The 23,374-nt window shown below is 41.7% G+C and overlaps 1 protein-coding gene across 2 annotated transcripts in view; it reads right to left on the reverse strand.

Annotated features, from left to right (window-relative positions):
• TTC13 (tetratricopeptide repeat domain 13) overlaps nucleotides 1-23,374 on the reverse strand; it is a 165,094-nt gene that overhangs the window by 47,471 nt on the left and 94,249 nt on the right. For both annotated transcript variants that reach the window (XM_040350838.1, XM_040350839.1), the window contains exons 10-16: nucleotides 20,939-21,080; nucleotides 19,638-19,812; nucleotides 8,266-8,422; nucleotides 7,609-7,739; nucleotides 3,728-3,860; nucleotides 2,984-3,076; nucleotides 1,754-1,837 (exon numbers count right to left, since the gene is read on the reverse strand). In XM_040350838.1, coding sequence (XP_040206772.1) covers nucleotides 1,754-1,837; nucleotides 2,984-3,076; nucleotides 3,728-3,860; nucleotides 7,609-7,739; nucleotides 8,266-8,422; nucleotides 19,638-19,812; nucleotides 20,939-21,080 — 915 coding nt within the window. The remainder of the gene's footprint in view (nucleotides 1-1,753; nucleotides 1,838-2,983; nucleotides 3,077-3,727; nucleotides 3,861-7,608; nucleotides 7,740-8,265; nucleotides 8,423-19,637; nucleotides 19,813-20,938; nucleotides 21,081-23,374) is intronic.

The raw sequence follows: 23,374 nt of genomic DNA on the forward strand, positions 1-23,374 counted from the left end.
CGGTACTGCGACATTATGGTGGACACTTCGGACACATTTTTGAGACCATTGGCATTTTTATAGCGATCAGTGCTATAAAAATGCATTGATTACTATAAAAATGCCACTGGCAGGGAAGGGGTTAACACTAGGGAGTGGGGAAGGGGTTAAGTATGTTCCCTGGGTGTGTTCTAACTGAAGGGGGGGAGGGACTGACTGGGGCAAATGACTGATCGCTGTTCATACATTGTATAAAGCGCTGCGCAAACTGTCGGCGCTATATAAATCCTGTATAATAATAATAATAATAATAATAATAATAATATGAACAGACGGTCAGGCATTTCTCCCCTGACAGGAGAAATACACACAGCTCCCGGTTCTCGCTCTGTAACGAGCGATCGCGGGTGCCCGGCGGTGATCACGACCGCCGGGTGCGGGAGTCAGGAGCGAGCGGGGGGGGGCGTGCGCGCCCCTAGTGGCCGCTTCGCCTGCTGACATAGAGCTACGGGCTCTCGTGCAGGAGAGCTGACCTGCCGCCGTAGAACTGCGGCGGCTGGTCGGCAAACAGTTAATGAGCAGACCATTTTTTGAGATACGGCACTGCGCCGCTTTAACTGAGAATTGTGTGGTTGTGAAACGCTGTACCCAAACAAAATTTATGTATTTTCCCCCCACAAATAGAGCTTTTTGATCACCTGTGCTATAAAAAACAAACAAAAAACAAACACACACACACACAACAAACAACTAAAATTTCTTCATCAGTTTAGGCTGATATGTATTATTCTACATATTTTTGGTAGGTAAAAAAAAAATCGCAATAAGCATATATTAATTGGTTTGCACAAAACGTTATAGCGTCTACAAATTAGCGAATAGATGTATGGAATGTTTTAATTATTTTTATAAGCAATGGCAGCGAACTGCAATTTTTAGCGGAACTGTGACATTGAGGTGGACAGATCGAACACTTTTTTGGGAGCATTGACATTTATACAGTGGTCAGAGCTAAAAATAGCCACAGATTACTGTATAAATGTCAGTGGCAAGGAAGGGGTTACCACTTGGGGGGGAGGCACTCAATGGGTTAAATGTGTGTCGCTGTCTGAGCCGCGACCGCGGGCACGAGAGCCAGGACAGGGATTTATGAATGTAAACACACAAATCCTCATTCGGACGGGAGAGAAGAAACAGATCTACTGTTCCTAGTAATTACGAACGATATGTCTCCTCCTTCAGTCAGTCCCACGCCCACCCCCCCAGTTAGAAACTCATGAGGGAACACATTTAACCCATTTTTGTGGGGAAAAAAAGCATGTCAATTATGTTTGGGTACAACGTCGCACGACCGCGCAATCGGCAGTTAAACTGACGCAGTGCCGTATCGCAAAAAATGGCCTCGTCATTAAGGGGGAAAACCTTTTGGGGGCTGAAGTGGTTAAAGTACAACTAAAGGCAAAACTTTTTTCTTTCATTTAGGATAGAGTAAGGGAAAGTTACAAGAAAGTCTCCATTTTCCCTCTATTACTTTCCTAGGGACAACCGAAAATGTAGGATTTCCTTTCACTTTCGATGATCATGGCAAACAGGACAAAGAAAAGGATGAATTTACCTAACAGTGGCACAAAAAAAAAAAAAAAAAAAAAAGATTTGCCTTTAGTTATACCTTAAATGGTTGATATTAAGACTGTAGCATGTCACATAAAACCTATATATTAAGAGTGTGATAAAATGAATCTAAATTGCGATAAAAAAATAATACACACTTTACCTGTGAAATATAAGAATTCTTTCCTTTATAAAGCTTAAAATCTTGTCAAAATATTCCACGTATCGCATGTTGATTACCTGACCTCTGCAAAATACATACACAAAAATATTTAAGACTTCCGTTTACTTGGATAATAGTTACTAGCACAAATATAAATAAACAATAAACCCGAAGTATGAAAGGCATGCAAAAGCAAATGACGACATCTTGCATTAAAATTACCTCTCCTAAACATGGTGGATTTATATATGCACTGTGTCTGTTCGCACATTAGCCATTATTTTATGCACAACTAAGTGTTGGATGTATATCCACAGTTCATTGAACACCGTTTCATATTGCACCTTTTTGGCACTTTATTTTGATGTTTCATATTGGAACATGCATGTGTAATACTTGCTGTCTCATATTGCACTTTATAGTTTGCGGTTTCATATTGCACTTTTTTTGCTCTCTCATATTGCAATTTTTTTGCACAATATTTGTTAGATCTATAGCACTGCTTTGACATTTACCATATATACTCGCGTATAAGCCAAATTTTTCAGCACATTTTTTGTGTGCTGAAAATGCCCACCTTGGCTTATACTCGAGTCATCTTTTTGTGCCTAATCTCCCAGGCTTCGGGGACCCGGTACTGGCCATATTGGCACACATAAAGCCCCACTCTTCCTTTATAAGTGTGCAAAGTTTGTTGTCCGGGGGACCTACAGCCGGGGAGCAACGATTTTTCAAAGTCAGGCATCCCTTCCATAGACTCCCATGTTAAACAGTAATTTCTGCGGTAAATTTGGGGACCTGGTACCGGCCGGCTGTAGGTCCCCTGAACCCGAATTTTGGCACGCATTTAGCCACAGTTCTCCTCTACAAGTGTGCAAAGTTTGGGGGACCTACGGCCTGGGGGGGAGCACCGATTTTTCAAAGCCTGGGACACCTTCTATATACTCCCATGTTAAACGTAAGTCTAGTCTTAGGCACAGTAAGGCATGGGCACAGTGAGACATGCAGATGGACACCCTAGGCTTATACTTAAGGCAATACATTTTCCCATTTTTTTGGTGGTAAAATTAGGTGCCTCGGCTTATATTCGGGTCGGCTTATACTCGAGTATATAAGATATATATTATGATGCAAATGTATACATCTCTACAAAACAACTGTATGCACAGAAGCTCTTCATGCACTATGATGCTCCTTTTGACCCATTGTATCTTCCCTTGTAGCAGTTACCTGATGAGGTTGATGTGATTGTTGAAGCCCCTGATGAGACTCTGAGCTGGCATTTCATCTAACCATAGAACAGACTGATCAGGATCTGCAATCCTATCAAAAAAGCAAGCATATTGTAACACCAGTATATAATAATTAATTTTTGAGCGGAAAACTATTGAACATGTACAATATTGTACTGCATCTGAAATCTCTTCTGTGAAGCCCTTCTATGTAAAAACATTATGGGACCTCAAATACACTGGCAGAGTAGTGAAAACAGCAAACTAAAGATACTCTGGAGAAAACTGGGTTCTACTGGCAGATTTATTATGGTAGATTCCAGTGTCAATTATTAAAAATATGCATAGTGACGTCCTGCCCCAAAACAAAAAAAAATCTATAGTTTGTAATCCATGTACATTGCAGCAGACTGTCTCATCCTAATACTGAATGAAATCAATGGATGATCTACAGTAATAACTTGTTGACCATGGAGACCAGGTCATTTGGACAGCCAAGGATAAGAGGTGGTGGGGGATCAGCAGATTGTATTCACTGACAGAAAGAGGCAGTATTTTACCCAAAATAATGCGATTTTGCATTACTGATCTGTGCTCTTATTCATGTAAATTTTAAAGTGATAAACCTAATTTAATAGTAAAAGGACGTAATCTGATAAATCTAAGTTTTTCTAGCACTAGCTTATTTCAAAAGGAAAGAACAAATAGTACTTCACAATTAAAAAAATAAATAAAAAGTTACCTTCTCCATTTAACTGCAATGTCAAACATATCTCTCCACTGCATTAGTCTGGTTTTCCCATTAATTCGCACTTTTGAGTTTGTCCAAGACCTCAGCACTGCCTGCATGACTTCAAGAGCAGCCAAACCCATTGCTGCAAGGAAACATAATAAAAGAAAGCCAATTTCAGGACTTACTCGTGGCGACACATGCTTTAAAAGTAGCACAAACACGTAGTTTAAGATTAAGATTGTAAAGGGGGGAAAAAAAAAATAAAAAATGATCCTTCGGTCCTAGCAGCTATTGATCTGGTCGAATAAACCTTCAGGCACTCAAGGGGAAGTCTTCCTAATGGCCAAATAAATGAGAACGATGGCTCAAATAATCATCTCACTATAGTAATCTTTAATGCTTTATGCTCTTAGTTTTTTTCTTGGCACTGCACTAGGTTATTCCTGTCCATTCTCCAAGGCCTTGTGACTTACAATATAAATACTGAGATGGACATCTCCGCTAAGCAAATTTGCAAAGATTTCTCCTCCCCTTTTTGAAGCGTTAGCATTGAAAGAAGGCAGGATGACCTGTGAGTGATGGAAATCTAGGGCAACTGTAGTTAAAACGGAGTTCCACTCATTTTTGTGTTTTAATAAAAGTCAGCAGCTACAAAAATTGTAGCTGCTGACTTTTAATAAACACACACTAACCTATTCCACAGTCCAGCGGCGCGGCCGTCCGAAGCACTCACTTCTCTTCCTCGCCTCTCCATTGCGCCGGCATTGCAAGTGTGGACATCCAGTTGTGGCGGCTTGCAGCTGGGGAGTGGAGAACCGCAGCTTGAGCGGAAGTGGGAGCAAGTACCTGTCAAAATTCGGTACCTATCATTGCATGCCCCCCCCTCAAAAAAATGACATGGCAAATGTGGCATACTTTGTGGGGGAGGAGTGCTAAAAGCGAAACTTCCCCTTTTGGGTGGAGATCGGCTTTAACAAATGCAAGGATAATACAAGTTTATCTGAAAACTGTAAGGATTGATTGCAAAAGGCCTGGATGTATCAAACATGCCTAGATGGCAAAATAAAAAGGAAAGCTTTCTTGATGGTAAGAAACTTGATATGGTATATTCCTGTGAGAGTGTCAAAAGGTTCAATATGTAATGACTTTAGAACCCAGATAAAGCTGTACTGAGGACATTTGGAATGGAGACTAGATTGTAGCTGCTATTAAAAACTGCCTGATCCACTAGTTTGAAAAAATAAATAAATAATAAAATAAATAAATCAGAAAAAACAGAAACCTGCTGGAAGAAAATTAAAAAATTTAAAAAACACAAAATTTGGGGGGATGCCTGCTATTGATCTCTCAAAAACGGAAATGCTTTGCGCTAGAAGACAAATTGATCTCAGCAAGGCGAATCAGCCTCATCACTGACAAATGCTTCAGCTGTGTGAACTATGCTCTCCTGCATCACCATGAAGCAATATTGGTAAACTTCTCCTAGTTCTCGGAAATCTTCTTTAATAATCTGGGTAGGATAGCAAGAATGGGGAATACAAATGCCTGCGCAAACTCCTACCTTTCTTGTTTAATACAATTTCTTGCTTTTTTTTTTATTACCAAATAAGAAACAATGACATATTAAACAATGATGGGCAATATATACATTAGCTGAACATTTTGAAAGATCCTGTATAAACTTAATATTACAGTAGAACATGTACTTGAAGTCCTATCTTCGATTGATGTCCAACACCTCTGAGGGGTCCGTCCAGTTGTGATCCTAGAAAAGGATCCAGCAAGACACAACATTTTGGAAAAATGTCTAGACATCCTTATATGGATCCAAATTCTAGCTTATGACATCTGCCTAGACCTTTCCATTCTTCCTCTTTAGGTGTTATAATTTCAAGGAGTATGCTCCTCTTCCCAGAAACAAATCCGCTGTCAACTCTTGCAACAATTAACTTTGTGTTTCCGCTCCTTGGTTTACGTAAGCTGCTGAAGTGGTGTTGTCCAAGATGATCTTCTCACGTTTCTTGAATACATGATCTTGAGACATTTGGAGGAGTTCCCAAGTAGCCATTTACTTCCAGTAATTGGAGGATCTTGATGCTCTTGATAGACATTAAGAGATTCTGCACAAGTCCCAGAGGCTTAAATATTAGATGCTTAAGAGATCTGCTAAGGCCTGTGCCTAGCTGACCCTGTCATAAACCCCAAGATAGGTATTAGGACAGAACATTTATTAAAAGTCTCTCTTGATACCAAGCTCAGGAAAGAGAAATATTGTATAAATGCCATTGAAGAGTCCAATTTAATTAAAAAACTTCCCATACAAGACATGTCTTGGATACTGTAGCCAGAAACAGACAATAAAAAACCGACAACTATAAACGTTTTCCCCTCAAACATGCAGCCATACAGGAAAAGGAAGACTGTATTCGTACAGACTTGTGTGTGTGTGTATATATATATATATATATGACACATACACACACACACACCTTGTAGATAAGACTTCTGAAGGCAAAGTCAACTTTACACAGATATGCTACTGTAATGCTTTATGGATTGCTAGAAAGCGGTGACATGATAGATGGAGGCAAAAGGGCCAACAACAACTTCTATGCATGGGTAGTGTTGAATAGGATGTCAGAAGAAATGGCACGGGTCACTTTTCCAAATGTACAGGTGTGTACATCAAAACGTTATTTTACTGAAAATATAACCACACCGCTTATCTTTAGTAGCTTGAACGGCCTTAAACTCTTTCATCTTTCCTCTATCAAAAAAAAAAAAAAAATGTATACATTTCTTTTACAGCTTTCTTTATTACGACTGTCATCAATATCCTGTTACCTTTGCCACTATAACAAACAATCTTTCTCTGATGCAAATAATAATTTAAGAGAATGAGAGCAAGAAGTATTATTTAAGCATTTGTGATAGAGTTTAGTGACTTATTGAGCTTCCAAATAAATTTACTCAAAAACCAGCATTATAGATCAAGTGGTCAGCCCAGACAGCAGGCAGAAAAAGTGGGCAAAAACAGGCAGGGGCCGGTTCAGGCGGCAGGCAGGAAAAGTGGTCAATAACAGGCAGGGGCTGGTTCAGGCAAGGGTCAAACAAGGGTACAAGAACAGGTAGCTGGCAAGGCCGCTTGCTATGGAGGCACTCAGGCGTTTTCACTCCAGATCCATGTGCCCATAGGACACACAGAGCAGGGCTTGGGCCCGCCCCCTGCTCCCTCATCACTGGATGTGAATGACAGCAGTTGGAGCAAAGAACTAAGGTATGTATTTAGACTGGGCTAGGGGAGAGCTGCATGCCAAAAGTCTTTTCAGCTTACTGTATAGAATGCAGAAAAGTAAAAAACCTTCTGCCTTCGCAACCACTTTAAGGATCATTTTTTTTTTTTTAAAGCTACAGTATTTTTCTTTTCAATATTTTTTTTGGTTTTACAATATACAAGATTACATGTTACTTACAATTTCAGGTAAGGCAATCAGGTGTGAGTACAGTACCCAAACAAGTATACAACAATAATGAACATTTGTAACTGACCACTAGGTAAAGTAGGTTTACATTGACCCAGCCCAATGGAGGGTAGGACATGGGGTTAGCTCAGGATCAGGATGACATGCACACTCCATCGTATTGTCCGAGTGCTGTGAGCTACAGTATTTTTCAACCTCTGCCCCTCAACAGCCCATACTTCCCACTACAAAGCTCAGATCAGTCAATGACCTACGTCGGCTCTGCAGTTGTCTACTTGAGCGAGCAGGCTGACTAACCATTCTTGGACATGCAAGTGTTTAGCATTATTGTATAATGGTAAAAATAAAGACTCCTGTCAAAATACAAGGCATCTTATCCTACATGTAATAAGTGTCATCATACTGTACCTCTGTGAATTCTCCTATTTGGAAGAAATCCCAATGTTTCATACTGCATTAAAGCTCCCAGGCGATCTGCTACACATACAAGTTCCTGTATTTCTGGTTTGTAGCTTTCAAAATTATGAGGCAAAACATCTCTATAGAATATAAAAGTAAATCGATTAAACGCTACTAAAAACTAATTGAATATATTTTCTACTTATTTTTTCTAAAACTGTTGGGATGACTAGACAATTCAAGGAAATCATGACCTAAACATTATAAAGTTGGATCCCATATAAAATATTTGCCTTTTCAGAAACCATCAGCCAAATGTTAGCTACACAAGGGATCTATCATGGATCTCTGAGGGTATTCAGCGAGAGCTTGCTTTCAAGTAATTTATTTGCAGTTGTGCTGCCATCAATGTTTTACGGTGTTTTGGTTCTTTCAGCAAAGGAGTTTTTAGTACATTTTTAAAACAAAAATGCCTTCTGCAATGCTGGGCAAAAACGATGTACAGGTATACAGAGTTTGGCGGGTTCAATGGGCTAGGTTCATTTGGGTTCAATTGACCCTGAAAGTGCTGCTATGGACACCTAACCTTATTCTTTTTTTACCTTGGAAAAAACACTGTTTTCATAAACAAATCTAAGTATATTCTCTTTATAACCAAGTATTTACTTTATGTGAGGTTGTAGTCCTGGCTGTTCCTCATAATCTTCTATTAAAAAGGGGAGATTTTTTGCCCAGTGATCTTTAAAGTTTCCAGGCAGATCAGAATCAATATTATATTCAGTCACTGGAGTGTCAAGATGTGAATGCAAATAGCGAGAGTACTCTGCAAAAAAAAAAAGGAACGCAAAGTCAACACAGTTAATTCACAGGTTGGGGTTTCCTTTATAAAAATAACAAACCCATTTGTCACAAGTTCCATCACCTGGTTCCCCCCTACCCAGTGCCAAAGTTGCCCTTTTACTTTCCAAAAGTGCCGAGTCAATCACCATGCTAGTGACCTGATGCTGTGGCCTCATTGTAAAATAATCGCATGCAGGCTGAAAACTTCCTCCCCTGGTGTCTGTGCTCATGCACTGGGCTCTCTGGCTATGAAATACCACCTTGGTTCATTTATAAATACCTGAAAAGGAGCTAGTATGGGTGCTCTCCTTTGCGTGCTGTGCTGCCCTGCTGTCTGTGCAGATCTTGAGCTGCAACTGAGAACACAGGACTTCCCACCTCTGCCCTCTATGATTCTAGGAGCCTCTTGCCTGTGCCCTCCTGGCCTCTGTATCCTGTGCCTCCTTGCTGACTGGTGGATCTGAAATTGAAGCTTGGACCCTCACTCCTCCCAGGATCCAGTGTTCCTGCAAAGAAGTGCGCTGCAGGCACAGGGGCAAGGTTTCACACTGGATTACTGCAAATATCTGCAAGAAATACCTAAAGCATACCAAGATTCAAATAAGAATACACATGCTTTATAATATTTAGACATTGTTTGCTTATCCAAATAACTGCACCCAACTTTAAAAGAAAAACTCCTAGCTCTGCTTCTTCACACAATGGAATTCCACTTCTGGAATATTTTCTAGTCCCCATAATGTAAGATAAATGAGAAATTCAACAGTTGGATGCTCTCTTATAATAGTCATGTCTATTGGCTGGAGTGCTGGAGAATTTCTAGTCTGTAGTAGATTTAACCTGCAGCCCAGATCTACTCCATTAAGGGAGAGAAAGCATGTGCAGAGGTTTTAATCAGAGAAAAAGCTCACTTTCTGACCTACACCTATAGCAAGGGCAATTATTCAACTTTAGTCATAGCTGCACAGTTTGTTTTTTATCTACAAATAGCCCTTGCCTGCAGACAGTTTTTTGGTAAAGATGAACTAACCCCAAAAATATCAGTATTCAAATTGTGTGCAAAAGGTTTTAAACTGTTTCAGCAAGACCCCTATCACCACCCATAGAAACAGGGTTTCTAATGGCATGCCATTTAAATAATCTCACTTCAAGACAGAGGTGGCCTAAACCAAGGAATTTGAAATGTTCCAAACAAGAGGCTGAAGGTCTTAGATGGTGAATGAAGGCTGTAGAAGGAAAAAAAAGTAGGGTCACTTGGTTGGAAGCTGAGCAAGGAAGGAACACCAACTGCTCTGCTAGAAGGAGGCCACTAGTAGCATCAACCCAATGATCTCATGCATCAGTATTACCCATAATAATAATAAATGCTGACAATTATCCTTTTTCGATCAGTGAATCTCTCTTTTTACATGTTGTATTTGTGAAACGCCTGCATACATCAAGGTAAAATTATAGTGAAGTGAATTTGTAGTGAAGTCTACTAATCTGTAAGATAGACCAATAAATGAAAGATTTACTGTTATCGGCCTTTTTTCTCTCTATACTTCATGGTGGGTGATATCACTGGAGAAGAAGAGAGGGGAGGAGGGAGGAGGAGGGAGAAGGAGAGGGGAGGAAGGAGAGGGGAGGAAGGAGAGGGGAGGAAGGAGAGGGGAGGGAGAAGGAAAGGAGGGAGAAGAAGAGAGGGGAGGAGGAAAGAGGGAGAAGGAAAGAGGGAGAAGGAGAGAGGGGACGAGGAAAGAGGGAGAAGGAGAGAGGGGGGGAGAAGGAGAGAGGGAAGGAGAAAAGAGGGAGAAGGAGAGAGGGGAGGAGGAAAGAGGGAGAAGGAGAGAGGGGAGGAGGAAAGAGGGAGAAGGAGAGAGGGGACGAGGAAAGAGGGAGAAGGAGAGAGGGGACGAGGAAAGAGGGAGAATGAGAGAGGGGGGGAGAAGGAGAGAGGGAAGGAGAAAAGAGGGAGAAGGAGAGAGGGGAGGAGGAAAGAGGGAGAAGGAGAGAGGGGAGGAGGAAAGAGGGAGAAGGAGAGAGGGGAGGAGGAAAGAGGGAGAAGGAGAGAGGGGAGGAGGAAATAGGAAGAAGGAGAGAGGAGAGGAGGAAAGAGGGAGAAGAAGGAGAGAGGGGAGGAGGAAAGAGGGAGAAGAAGGAGAGAGGTGAGGAGGAAAGAGGGAGAAGAAGGAGAGAGGGGAGGAGGAAAGAGGGAGAAGGAGAGAGGGCAGGAGGAAGGAAGGGAGGGAGGGAGGGAGGGAGGGAGGGAGGAAGGAAGGAAGGAAGGAAGGAAGGAAGGAAGGAAGGAAGGAAGGAGGAGAAGGAGGAGAGAGGGGGGGGGAAGAGGGAAAGAAGACTTTTGAGCCTCCCTACCCCCACATATGCAGGAATAATAGAGCTGCACAAGTGTTTAAAAAAAAACACCTTTTGATCTTGATTCAAACTGCCATTTCTCAGATTCTAAGTCAACCGCGCGAAGCCAGAGTGGTAGAAAAAAAAAAAAAATGTTTATCAACATACCTCAGCGCAGAGAGATAGAGAGAAGAGAAGAGATACAATGTAGATCAAAAGGAATGACCTTCGGTCTGTAAATGAGGTCAGTTTAACCACTTAAAGGGGTTTTAAAGGTTTGTTTTTAAGCATCTCTCCATAGGGGTACTCGTTCGGGCATGCTCCCGAGTCCTGCGGCTGTGTCCATTGACACACACAGCATGACTTAGCCCCGCCCCCAGCTCCAATGGCTCCTGCTGCTATCAATCTATCCAATGAGGACCAGAGACAGTGGCTGGAGCTGCTGTACATGTTCTCGTCACTGGAAAGATCGGGTTCAGGCAAGTAAAAGGGGGGCAGCAGCACTACAGAAGGTGTAAAAATACACTTCAATTCATTTTTTTGTATAATGCGAAAGATGTTCGGCTGCGTGAATCGTGAGAGAATCATGATCTTTATTCTAAGCAAAAAAAAATAGCGATTCTCATTTTATCCAGAATCGTGCAGCTCTAAGGCATACATACAAAAAATGCAATCGTTGGGACGCCTACATAAAAAAGACAAAAAATTATCTAATTGTGCTACACATGTTACATGTCACCGCACACGCCAGAGTGAGAGCAATAATTTTAGCACCAGAGCTCATGGGTAACGCTAAACTAATGACCTGTAGGGGCTTTTAATGCATCACCTATGGAAAGAAATAGGGTATTGATGTTTTTTCGCTGTTTCACAGGCACATGCAATTTTAATACAAAGAAAATATTGCACTTATTTTAACAAAAAATGTGTAAAGCTGCGATCAAAAAGTGTTATACTACACAAAAACAGATTATAAAGGGAAAAGAGATTGCGCTAAAAAATGACAGTGAGTGGTGAACAAAGTTCAAATCAATGTGAATAGTCCCGCCACACGGGCAAATTAATAAAGTAATCTCCCAGGTGCACCAACGAAATCCACAAGAAGAGTGCTTTAAAGGAAAGATCCTCCACCAAGGTTAAGAAGGGCCTCTTACCGGATGGAATTGATCTCCAGATTATAAGAGATCTCACACAGCATGATAAGAGGTACTGGAATAATCACATAGGCAGCCACAGCATTGGAATCCTTATCACAGCAAGTCCTCATTAAGCCAGAAAATTTCTGCATATAGAGGCTTCTAGTCACCGGACAGCAGGAATTCACAGGAAGTCAGCCTCGTGTAGCACGGTGTGAGCCGTGGCGACCCCTCTGTGTACTGTTACTATGTGACCCAAGAATGCGCTCTGCCTTCTTCTGCCACAGACAGCAAACTCATAGGTAATCTTCCAAGGTACTTCAGGTAAAGCTGACAACGAACCAGCCTAATGCATGACATGTTAGGTATCTATTTACTTGGTGCAACTTCATTTTTTATATTTTACAAAAAAATATGGGCAAACTGTTGTGTTTTTTGTGCCCTAATTAAGTGTTTTTTTTTTTTTAACTGAAATTTTGCATTTTATAAAACAGTAAAAATTTGAAACTACCCCAAATGTATTCTCTAGGCGGTGTCTGTTTTCAGAAAATATATAATAGTTGGGGATTTTAAGAAATCTTCAGGACTAAAATTAATTTTTAATAAACAACATTTTTTTTGACTCAAGTGGTTAAGTGGATGTAAAGAACTGATGTAAAAACCGATGTAAACTGATCCGTTTTTTCTTTGAAAAAAACGTAACTGAACTGATGAAACAAACTGAAGGCATGTATGAAATGGGCCTAAGGGCCGTTTCATGCAGAGTAAAAAGCACAACAGAGTGCCGTAATGGAAGAAGGGGCAGCTAAATAAATATGACGGATCAAAAGGTTAAGATCTGAGCTATAAGAAGAAGCCTGTGCATCCAACATTTTTGGGAGATAAGTCAATAATGAATCCCAAACAGAACAGACAAAACAAGCTCCCATTTGTAAAGTAGAAAGTTACCTTTCATACAGCAGGTAATGCCGAAGAGCCAGAACTTCAGGCACTGCTGCTTGAGTGGGAGAGACTGATCCCCTTACAAGGTATTACTCAAGTAGTAGATGAAGACTGGTGTCCCCCATCCTAGCATGTCCTCACATTTCAAGCACTAGAGGCCTCAGAAGCAACAGCTTTAAAAGACAGAACCAAATAGAGACCAATTCCTAAAAGGAAGAGTGTGCCATTGTCCAATCACCTGAAGGTGCAAGCCTTTACCTCAGGGTCTATGAATACTTCTGAAAGACTGACTGGCATCTGTTCCAAGCACTTTCCAGTAATAGGGAAGGAAAGACCTCCCCATTTTTAGACTAGACTGGAGATTCACCAAGCTAGGGAATTCCTTGCTTGACTGAACAGGAACAGGAGCAGGAGAAGGTTGGGAGAAGGAGCATACTTACTCCAGGTTGACAAGATGTTGTGTTGGGAGATATCTTGAATCAAACAGCCTTGAATGAGGTTACCATGAGGCAAAACACTCATTAAGAATCTCTTTGCCCTCAAATCTCAAGGGTGGAGTCTAAGAGAAAGAATTTGTTTTCTGGATGGATAACCTTTGTTTGGGATGTGTCCATGCCAAACGCAAGTAACTCAGGCAAAGAGAAGACTGAAAAGCAGCTTTTTTTAAAAACTGATTACCCAGCTAAAAGCCCAGAGAATCTGAATTGCCTGTGGACATTCGCCAACAGCTGCACGAAAGAAGAGTCCTTCAGGAGAAGGTCATCTAGAAAACCTGTGACCTAGATGCTCCGAGTTTTGAGAAGTGCAACAAGAGGTCCTAGGACCTTTGCGCAACAAACTGGAAGCGATTGCAGATAGGCATTTCGTTTGTCTATGGATGCCATGTATTCCCCCTTATCCAAGAGGCAATTACATTACCGACCTTCAATGCAAAATTTTGGAATAAATATTTTAAGTCCAGAATAGGACGAATGCCCAAGTTGGGCTTTGGTATGTGAACAAGCTTAAATAAAAACCTTTGAACCTGTCTTGTGGGGTTACTAGCACAACTACTCCCTGGACAAGAGATGGTTCAGAGCATGCTGCAAATCTGACTGATTTTGGGCAGATTTTGGTTGTTTAGAAAGCGGAAAGCAGTGAGGGAGTTTTGAACTCTGTTATGTACCCCCTTAAAACTACCGAATGAACCCACAGGTCTGGAACATCTGTTGCACAGAGAGGCAACAGTAACAGATCCTCCCACTCATAAGAATGAAGGTGCCCCTTCATTGGAAAGAGGGGTCTGGGGAAGATTTGCTGGGCATTGTGGTCTTGCACTGAAACGAAAGGCTGAACTTCGTTTTAGAATTTGAGCTTGGGGTATAGTGGTCAGATGCTATTCATTTTGCAGAGATTCTGAGGAGGGTGGGCTTTGGGTTCTTTAGCTCTGGAAATAAAGTCTTCCCTCTTGTGACATATTTTATGAATTGGTCAAGAGCCCTCCAAACAGACATCTTTCTTGAAAGGGCATACATGTGAGGAGTTATCTTACAGGCAGTTTCAGCTATCCTAGCTTTTAGCCACAAGATTCTGAAAGCATGTGAATGGAGATTAGAGCCATTCTGAAAATTTGTCTCGTAACATGTTCTATGGCATCCACAAAAAAAAAAAAAAAAAAAAAAGCAGCAGAGCAGAAGGTAATTTGCTGCAATTGCTCTGCTAAAGCATAATCTTGAAAAAACAGGGTCATGTTTTTGTTCATTTGCCTTAGTCCAGCAAGTTGAAGTTTACATACTGAAATTGCAGCAGGACCTGGCTGTACAGCTGTGCCTGCCAAAGTACAGAGAGCCTTTAAGGGCATCTCAGTCTTTCTATCTGCAGAATCTTTGAAAGGAACATCTTCAGTAGGTACAGTAAGCCCGAGTCGGCAGAATAGACAATTTAGTAGACTCTTTCCACAGGACAGAATTTGACAAAAATTTGGAGAGGAACCTGTTTTATACACAGGGAATGTCATTAAATGTGTTTGCAAGATGGAGCAGCAAGATTTTCCACATTAGCAAGCATGCAGCGTAAAGCTCCTCTTCAATAATGCGGCATTCTGGGGAAGAAAAATCTGCAGCTTTCAAAATTTTTGCCTTGGTGTTCTCTTCCTTCCCTTCTGTGTTTGCGTTGTTTAAAATCGGCACATTGGGATCCAACTCAGGTGGAGAAAGGGAAGCAGGAGTAGATGGATGCATGATGTTTTTCAGTCAAGATGGCTGTATTCAAGTCGCTATTGTCTTAAAAAATTGAGGCATAGATGCAAAAAAAAAGTCTGCATTTGTCAGGTAAGCCACTTTTTGCGTGCCTGAAATAGCTAGATTTGGATGCAGAGACCGAAGCTTGAATTTGTTCCTGCTCTGTTGCAAGGTGCACATCGTCACCCTAGGGTTGAGTGGGCCTTTGGCAGAGCGAAGATTTGCCTGTGGTTTTGCAATGGTCCCCATTCACCTGGTCTATGCCATAGTTCTGTATGAGGGTATTCTCCTGTGGGGTACTCAAAGAGCAAGTTCAGAATAAAGAGGAGAGGTTTTCAGAACCTACTAACCCAGGTGTAAACCGTTCTGTAGCAAATTCTTTTGGAAAAGGGCAGAAATTGGGCACCTGAGAACCATATAAGGGCTCAAGGCAGCAGGTGGTAACATGTGCAAACTGTGAGCATCCACCTGAGACTAAGCTCAGCGTGGAAAGGTTTACACTGCAGCGAATACACTTCAAATATAGCAGCAGGCTTTTATAGCAATGGTCAGCAGAATGGAGGGTGACCAAGTCTTACCTTTCCATGGTGCTGGACTGTAAATAAAGTCCAGTCTTTGCCCATCTTTGTGAGCATACCCTATAAAGGGTCTTAAGGGTTTACATTCTATAGAGATGGAGGAAACCTATTTCCTTACAATGTGAAGACTATGTTATGGTGTGGCATGCTATAATGATGTGAGGTTTTAGTCTCTCAAGAGAGTGGTGGACAATATTTGGAGGTCTGGGGTTTGGACTGTGCCTGTTTGGAAAACTACAGTTTATCCAGAAAGTATTCACAAAGCTTCAGTTTTTCCACATTTTGTCATGTTACAGCCTTATTCCAAAATTGATTAAATTCATTGTTTTCCTCAAAATGCTACAAACAATACCCCATAAAGACCACATGAAGTTTGTTTGAAACATTTGCAAATTTATAATAAAAAAAAATCCCATGTAAATAAGTATTCACAGCCGTTGCCATGACACTCAAAATTGAGCTCAGGTGTATCCCGTTTCCACTGATCATTCTTGAGATATTTCTACAAAATTGGTGTCCACCTGTGGTAAATTCAGTTGATTGGACAAGATTTGGAAAGGCACACACACGTCATACAAGGTTCCAAAGTTAACAGTGCATGTCAGAGCACAAACCAAGCCACGACGTCAAAGGAATTGTCTGTAGACCTCCGAGACAGGATTGTATTGAGGCACAGATCTGGGGAAGGGTACAGACATATTTCTGCAGCATTGAAGGTCCCAATGAGCACAGTGGCCTCCATCATCCATAAATGAAAGTTTGCAACCATCAGGACTCTTCCTAGAGTGGGCCACCCAGCAAAACAGTGATAGGGGGAGAGGGGCCTTAGTCAGGGAAGCGACCAAGAACCTGATGGTCACTCTGACAGAGCTCCAGCTTTCCTCTGTGGAGAGGGAATCTTCCAGAATCACCATCATCTCTGCAGCACTCCACCTGTATGGTAGAATAGCCAGACATAAGCCACTTCTAAGTAAAAGGCACAGGACAGCCCCGCCTGGAGTTTTCCAAAAGGCACCTGAAGGATTCTCAGACTATGAGAAACAAAATTCCCTGGTCTGATGAAACAAAGATTGAACTCTATAGCCTGAATGGAAATGCGTCATGTCTGGAGGAAACCAGGCACCGCTTATCACCTGGCCAATTCCATTCCTAGAGAGAAGCATGGTGGTGACAGCACCATGCTGTGGGGATATTTTTCAGCGGCATGAACTAGGAGACTAGTTAGGATTGAGGGAAAGATGAATGAAGCAATGTACAGAGACATCCTTGATGAAAACCTGTTCCAGACCGACAGGACAACAACCCTAAGCACACAGCCAAGAAAACAAAGGAGTGGCTCTGAATGTCCGTGCCCAGACTTAAACCTATTTAAGCATCTCTGGAGAGATCTGAAAATTGCTGTGTACAGACACTCCCCATTCAACTTGGAGCCTGAGAGGTCCTGCAAAGAAAAATGGAAGAAACTGTTCAAAAATTGGTATGCCAAATTTGTAGAGTCATTCTTAACCACTTCCCGACCGCCGCATGTATATGTACGTCCACAGAATGGCACGTACAGGCAAATGGGCGTACAGGTACGTCCTTGCCTTTCCGCGGGTTGGGGGTCCGATCGGGACCCCCCCGCTACATGCGGCGGTCGGGTTCCCTCGGGCAGCGATCCGGGACGACGGTGCGGCTATTCGTTTATAGCCGCTCCGTCGCGATCGCTCCCCGGAGCTGAAGAACGGGGAGAGCCGTATGTAAACACGGCTTCCCCGTGCTTCACTATGGCGCTGCATCGATCGAGTGATCCCTTATATAAGGGAGACTCGATCGATGACGTCATTCCTACAGCCACACCCCCCTACAGTTGTAAACACACACTAGGTGTACACTAACTCCTACAGCGCCACCTGTGGTTAACTCCCAAACTGCAACTGTCATTTTCACAATAAAGAATGCAATTTAAATGCATTTTTTGCTGTGAAAATGACAATTGTCCCAAAAATGTGTCAAAATTGTCCGAAGTGTCCGCCATAATGTCGCAGTTACGAAAAAAAAAAAATCGCTGATCGCCGCCATTAGTAGTAAAAAAAAAAAAATTAATAAAAATGCAATAAAACTATCCCCTATTTTGTAAACGCTATACATTTTGCGCAAACCAATCGATAAATGCTTATTGCGATTTTTTTTTACCAAAAATAGGTAGAAGAATACGTATCGCCCTAAACTGAGGAAATTTTTTTTTTTATATATGTTTTTGGGGGATATTTATTATAGCAAAAAGTAAAAAATATTGAATTTTTTTCAAAATTGTCGCTCTATTTTTGTTTATAGCGCAAAAAATAAAAACCGCCGAGGTGATCAAATACCACCAAAAGAAAGCTCTATTTGTGGGGAAAAAAGGACGCCAATTTTGTTTGGGAGCCACGTCGCACGACCGCGCAATTGTCTGTTAAAGCGACGCAGTGCCGAATCGCAAAACCTGGCCTGGGCATTTAGCTGTCTAAAGGTCCGGGGCTTAAGTGGTTAAAGACTGTATTTGGTGCCAAAGGTGCTTCAACAAAAGGTATTGAGCAAAGGCTGTGAATACTTCTGTACATGCGATTTTTTATCTTTAATATATTTGCAAAGGATTTCAAACAAACTTTTCTTTCACTTTTTATTTTTTTGGTGGCACTGGATGGCACTAATTGGCACTGGAAGATGGCACTAGCAGGCTGCACTGGATGGCACTGAAAGATGGTACTAGCAGATGGCACTGATTGGCAGGCGGCACTTATTGGCACTAATTGACACTGGCAGGGGACACTGGCAAGTGGCACTGGTTGGCACTGCCTGGCAGGTGGCACTAATTGGCACTGGGTGGAAATACTTAGCACTGGTTGGCATTGGCAGGTGGCACTGATGGCTTTAGTTGGCACTGGATCGCACTGGCAGGTGCACTGGATGGAAGGTGGCAGTAAATGGCACTGGATGGTGGCACTGGCAGGTGACATTGGCAGATGGCACTGGATGGAAGGTGGCATTAATTGGCACTGGATGGTGGCACTGGTATTGCCACTGGCAAATGGCACTGGATGGCAAGTGGCACTGGCAGGTGGCACTGGTGCAAAAAAAAAAAAATGGTGTCGCCCCCCTCAGTACAGACCCGCTCTCCCTCCAGTATAGACACCCCCCCCGCTACAGACACCATAGAGCGGTGTGTGTCCCACGAGCGCGGGCCCCTCCTCCTCTGTGGGCGTAAACAGAGGAGGGCCGTCGCGCTGGGTGTACCAAGATGGCCGCGGCTCCGGAGCTAGGCCGAAGCCGCTGTCTTTCCTGATGCTGTGACCGCCGCCGCGGTCATAGCATCAGGAAAGGCCGCGGCTTCGGCCTAGCTCCGGAGCCGTGGCACCGCTAGCGGCCATGTAAAATATCGGCCTAATTTGGATAAAAATCGTCCGATGCTGATTTCTCCAAAACAGCCAAATATCGGCCTGCCGATATATCGGTCGACTTCTAGTATAATTCTGTTATATATTTAAGTCAGGTTTCATTACTTATGTAAAAACTCAATCCAGGCTATTTAGTGGTTAGGTAGAGCCACTCATGTTGAAGCCTATAGCTATTGACTCTCCCAATGTGAAGGCACTAGTCTAGGGGAGAGTAAAAACTTTTTTACTTTGTTGATCCTTCTCTCCCAGGCAGATGGCACCGACCCATGCTCCAGTGGTGGACTGTGCCCCGGCTTCATTATGTCCAATGCAGAGCTATGGACCCTGTACTGGTCTTAATGACGTCAGGTTATAGGAGAGAAGACACTGCGAGTAACAGTCTATTGGCGCAGAGGATCTGATAAGTAAACCTACTTTAACAAATACATTAGACCTAAACGAGCAACTAAATTTTCAAGTTTCCTGGAGTTGGGCTTTAAGATTTACATATTCGCAGTTTAGAATTTGAATAGGAAAAGTTGCGTTAATTATCTAGTAATGAATCAGGACACTCAATGCATAAAACACATTTACCTCTTAAGTACTTTACTTTTAAATACTCCTGGCTTGCCTTCTGACCAGGTAGTGGATCATTTAACATTACTTTGGTCTGAGCTTTAATTCCTTCATAGAAATGCCCCATAGAGACATGGCCGAGTCCTTTCATGTATTGGCAGACTTCATTATAGGGTTCCAGCTGCAAACATCGCTACAGAAAGGGACAATGACAATAAGGGAACTAAGAAACACTAAGCAATATATCCACATAATCCCTGTAACAAACATACTTTTACAAGCCAATGTCCAAAGCTGTTGTACTCTTAGAAGATCCTCCAGTGAAAATTACCTATACATATTACAAAGTTAGGTCTGTCTGAATTTGGCCATATCAAGCAACAATTGCAATGTGTTTTATGAATGCTTTAATCTAAGTAACCATAGGCAACATTTCTAGCTTGATTGGGTAACAGTCTAAAGTTTGATAGCCCTTGTCTGCTTGCATGTTCTGGGTACCCACTGGAGGGTTGCCTTATTTGTGACCTGCCTCATCGGAGCCAGTAGGTTCACTGAATGATTGTGCACTTTTTACTCTTCCAATAAGTGTTAAAATCTCAGTGCCTCTTGTAAATGTCCATTTGAAATCTTGCCTGCTGCCCTGCAGTTTTCAGGACAGTTAATCAGACAGGTTAGAAATACTGTCTCAATTTCTATTACCCCTCTTATTGGTTGACGCAAGTAACCCATGTTCTGGTCTGCCTCCTTTGATAGTTAAACGCCTTAACTATTCCAGTGCTAGAAGTGTTAGGCACATGTGCTTGCATGGCTTTGCAAATTTCACAACACAAGCAAGTATACTAGTAGTGTTTAACGATTAAAAATGATCTACAGAAACACCAGGCAATTTCTTCTATATTGCTGTACACATATGCTGTATACAGTATTAGTATTACGAAACTTTGCCGTTAATTTCTGTGGTAACCGTACCAACATTTATAGGTAAAGATGATACAGGGAATATCCAATTGCCTCTCGGGAGATCAAGATGGAGCAAACGGGATCATGCTTTGCTGTTTTTTTTTTTTTGCCTTTCTTTGGATCAACTGTGGGTATAGGATTGTGCATGTGGGATTGTATGAATATTGGTTGAACTAGATGGACTTGTGTCTTTTTTCAACCTGACCAATTATGTAAAGCTTATTTAACATCCTGGTTATTGAGGGCAAAAGGTAATAATGGCCAGTATCCCTGGAATATGCATTCTGCAAAATAGGCCAAAGACTTGTTTATCTATAGGAACAAATAGACTATATATCAGTGTTAAGCAAAATACACACCTTAAAGTTTGTTAATGCTTCTTGTAGACTGCCACGATGGTAAAGCATTATGCCTCTTAGCTGAAGTGTCTGTACATGATTCTGATTCAGCATTAAGGCTTTTTGGAAGTTTTCCATGGCGGCTTCAAAATTACCAAGTTCCCTAAAAAATAAAAATAAAAATGGGAGGAATAACAATGCATTTAGGAGAGAACTACACTCAGCACTCTTTAAGTTAAGCTATAGGAGCTGAATATACTGTAGATTTAAAAATATAAAAATAAAAATTAATAACACTTAAAGCGGGGGTTCACCCGAAAATTTTTTAACATTAGATTGAGGCTAATTGTGGGAAGCACAATCGGGTGTTTTTTTTTTTTTCAATCAATGCAGTACATACCTTTTTAGAGATAGATGTTCTCCGCGGCTTCCGGGTATGATCTTCGGGACTGGTCGTTCCTATTTGATTGACAGGCTTCCGACCGCCGCATACAGCGCGTCACGCGTTGCCGAAAAAAGCCGGTCGGTGCGGCTCTATACGGCTCCTGCGCACCGACGTTCGGCTACTTTCGGCAACTCGTGACGCGCTGTATGCGACGGTCGGAAGCCTGTCAATCAAATAGGAACGCCCAGTCCCGCAGTCCATACCCGGAAGCCGCGGAGAACATCTCTCTAAAAAGGTATGTACTGCATTGATTTAAAAAAAAAAAAAAACGCCCGATTGAGCTTCCCACAATTAGCCTCAATCTAATGTTAAAAATTTGTTTTTTGGGTGAACCCCCGCTTTAAGTCAGTGTGTAACAGCCAAGAAACCTGCATTTTCAAAAAATAAAAAGATCAATAACAGCCCTTGCATTTCTCTCATCATAGGTTTTTAAAGGAGAGTGGGCACAGACAAAACATGATTCTTGGTGACTAGTTTCTATATTTTCATCCGCCGCAAACAAAGCAGCCAACAGTAAAAAATAGGTTATACAGAGAGATCCATAAAGCTATAGAAAAGCTTTTGTTAAAGAAAAAGAGTTCTACTTTGGAGTCAAATAATTTGACACCATGTTATGTACACCGAGACAAAGGTTTTGTTGAAAGACAAGTCTACTCCACACACAGAACAAACTCCCCATCTAGTGGCAAAGTGAGAAATAAAAAAATAAAAAAAAAGTAAGCGTGTTGTACAATATGCTGCACAGAATGCATAAAAAAGGGATACTCTAAATAATTGTATCGTAACCAAATGCTCGAACATCTTTTTTTTTGCTGAAGATACAACATTCTACCCTGCAGCTGACAGGGTCTCCTGCCTTCAAATATAAAAAAGTTAATAGTAGCATCACAAACATATGAAGGTCTCTTCAGTTAGCAACATAGTTAAAGAGGAAAACCCAAAGAGATTGATGTTCTCAAGTCTAAGGTGTATATGATGGGGTATAACTTGTGAGCTCAGCAAAACACTGGTCTGTAATATTAACCTGAATGCTTTAATTTTTGGTCTAAGTTTTTCTTTTCAAATGCAAAATGTCAAGCATTTGGTAGAGTGGGGTTTTGCGACACATTATACAGGAGATCGATTAATAAAAAGGAAAGTATTTGGTGCAACGGGAGGGAAGTGGGTATTAAGGGTACACTGTTGTACAAAAGCCAGGAAAGTAGTCCTAAAACAGGGCAATGGTTAATAAGTCCATGCTGTCAGTGAGGCATGTCCTGAGTGCTAGCTTTTTAGCCGCTACACTTAGGTGGCACTTGTCCTTCTCCCCTTTTATGCAGGCAATGATATATACAACATATTTAGTTTAACTTTGGTCTCCTTGAAAAATCCAATTATATGGTTGAGCAATATGGGGCTGTACAGATGCGAGTATTCCAATTGCTAAAGTTGTGCCTACTTAAGAGACTCTCATGCAAACAGGTCATACACAAATGGTCCTTCTGTGGTAATTAAACAGGTAGTGAATTTTCAACCTAAATATGTTGTAAACATCATCCCCCTTTATAACCTGTTGCAAACAATAAGTGGGAAAAAACACTTGACGCTTACGGGATAGTGTTAAGAGATCATCATTCTAATATTCAAACAAAGATAGACACAAATGTAGTGAGAAATTTTGTAGATTTTCACCAGGGGGAACTAATCCTATTTAATGTACAAACGATATAGAGGGTAGATGACTATTAGCAGGAGGCAAAAATGTATATTCTGAGTAGACCAGAAGTATACTGGATCATTAAGCTGGATACTAAAATCCCCAAATATATGAACTTTAAGTGTGATGTGGTATCTGTACTTGTGCAAATGCTCCAATGCTCAATACGATACCGGTTGTATCAGGCCAGACGTCTTCTGTGTAGCAGGGGGGCCAGGCAGCCTCACAGGTGATCGGTGCGGCAGCAGTTACAAGCACCGATCTCCCCCATATAGCCGAGAGGCTGACAGCCACTTCTCCCCCTGATCACCCCTGA

The sequence above is a fragment of the Rana temporaria genome, chromosome 4 (genome assembly GCF_905171775.1).
Source record: "Rana temporaria chromosome 4, aRanTem1.1, whole genome shotgun sequence".
Lineage (NCBI taxonomy): Eukaryota > Metazoa > Chordata > Amphibia > Anura > Ranidae > Rana > Rana temporaria.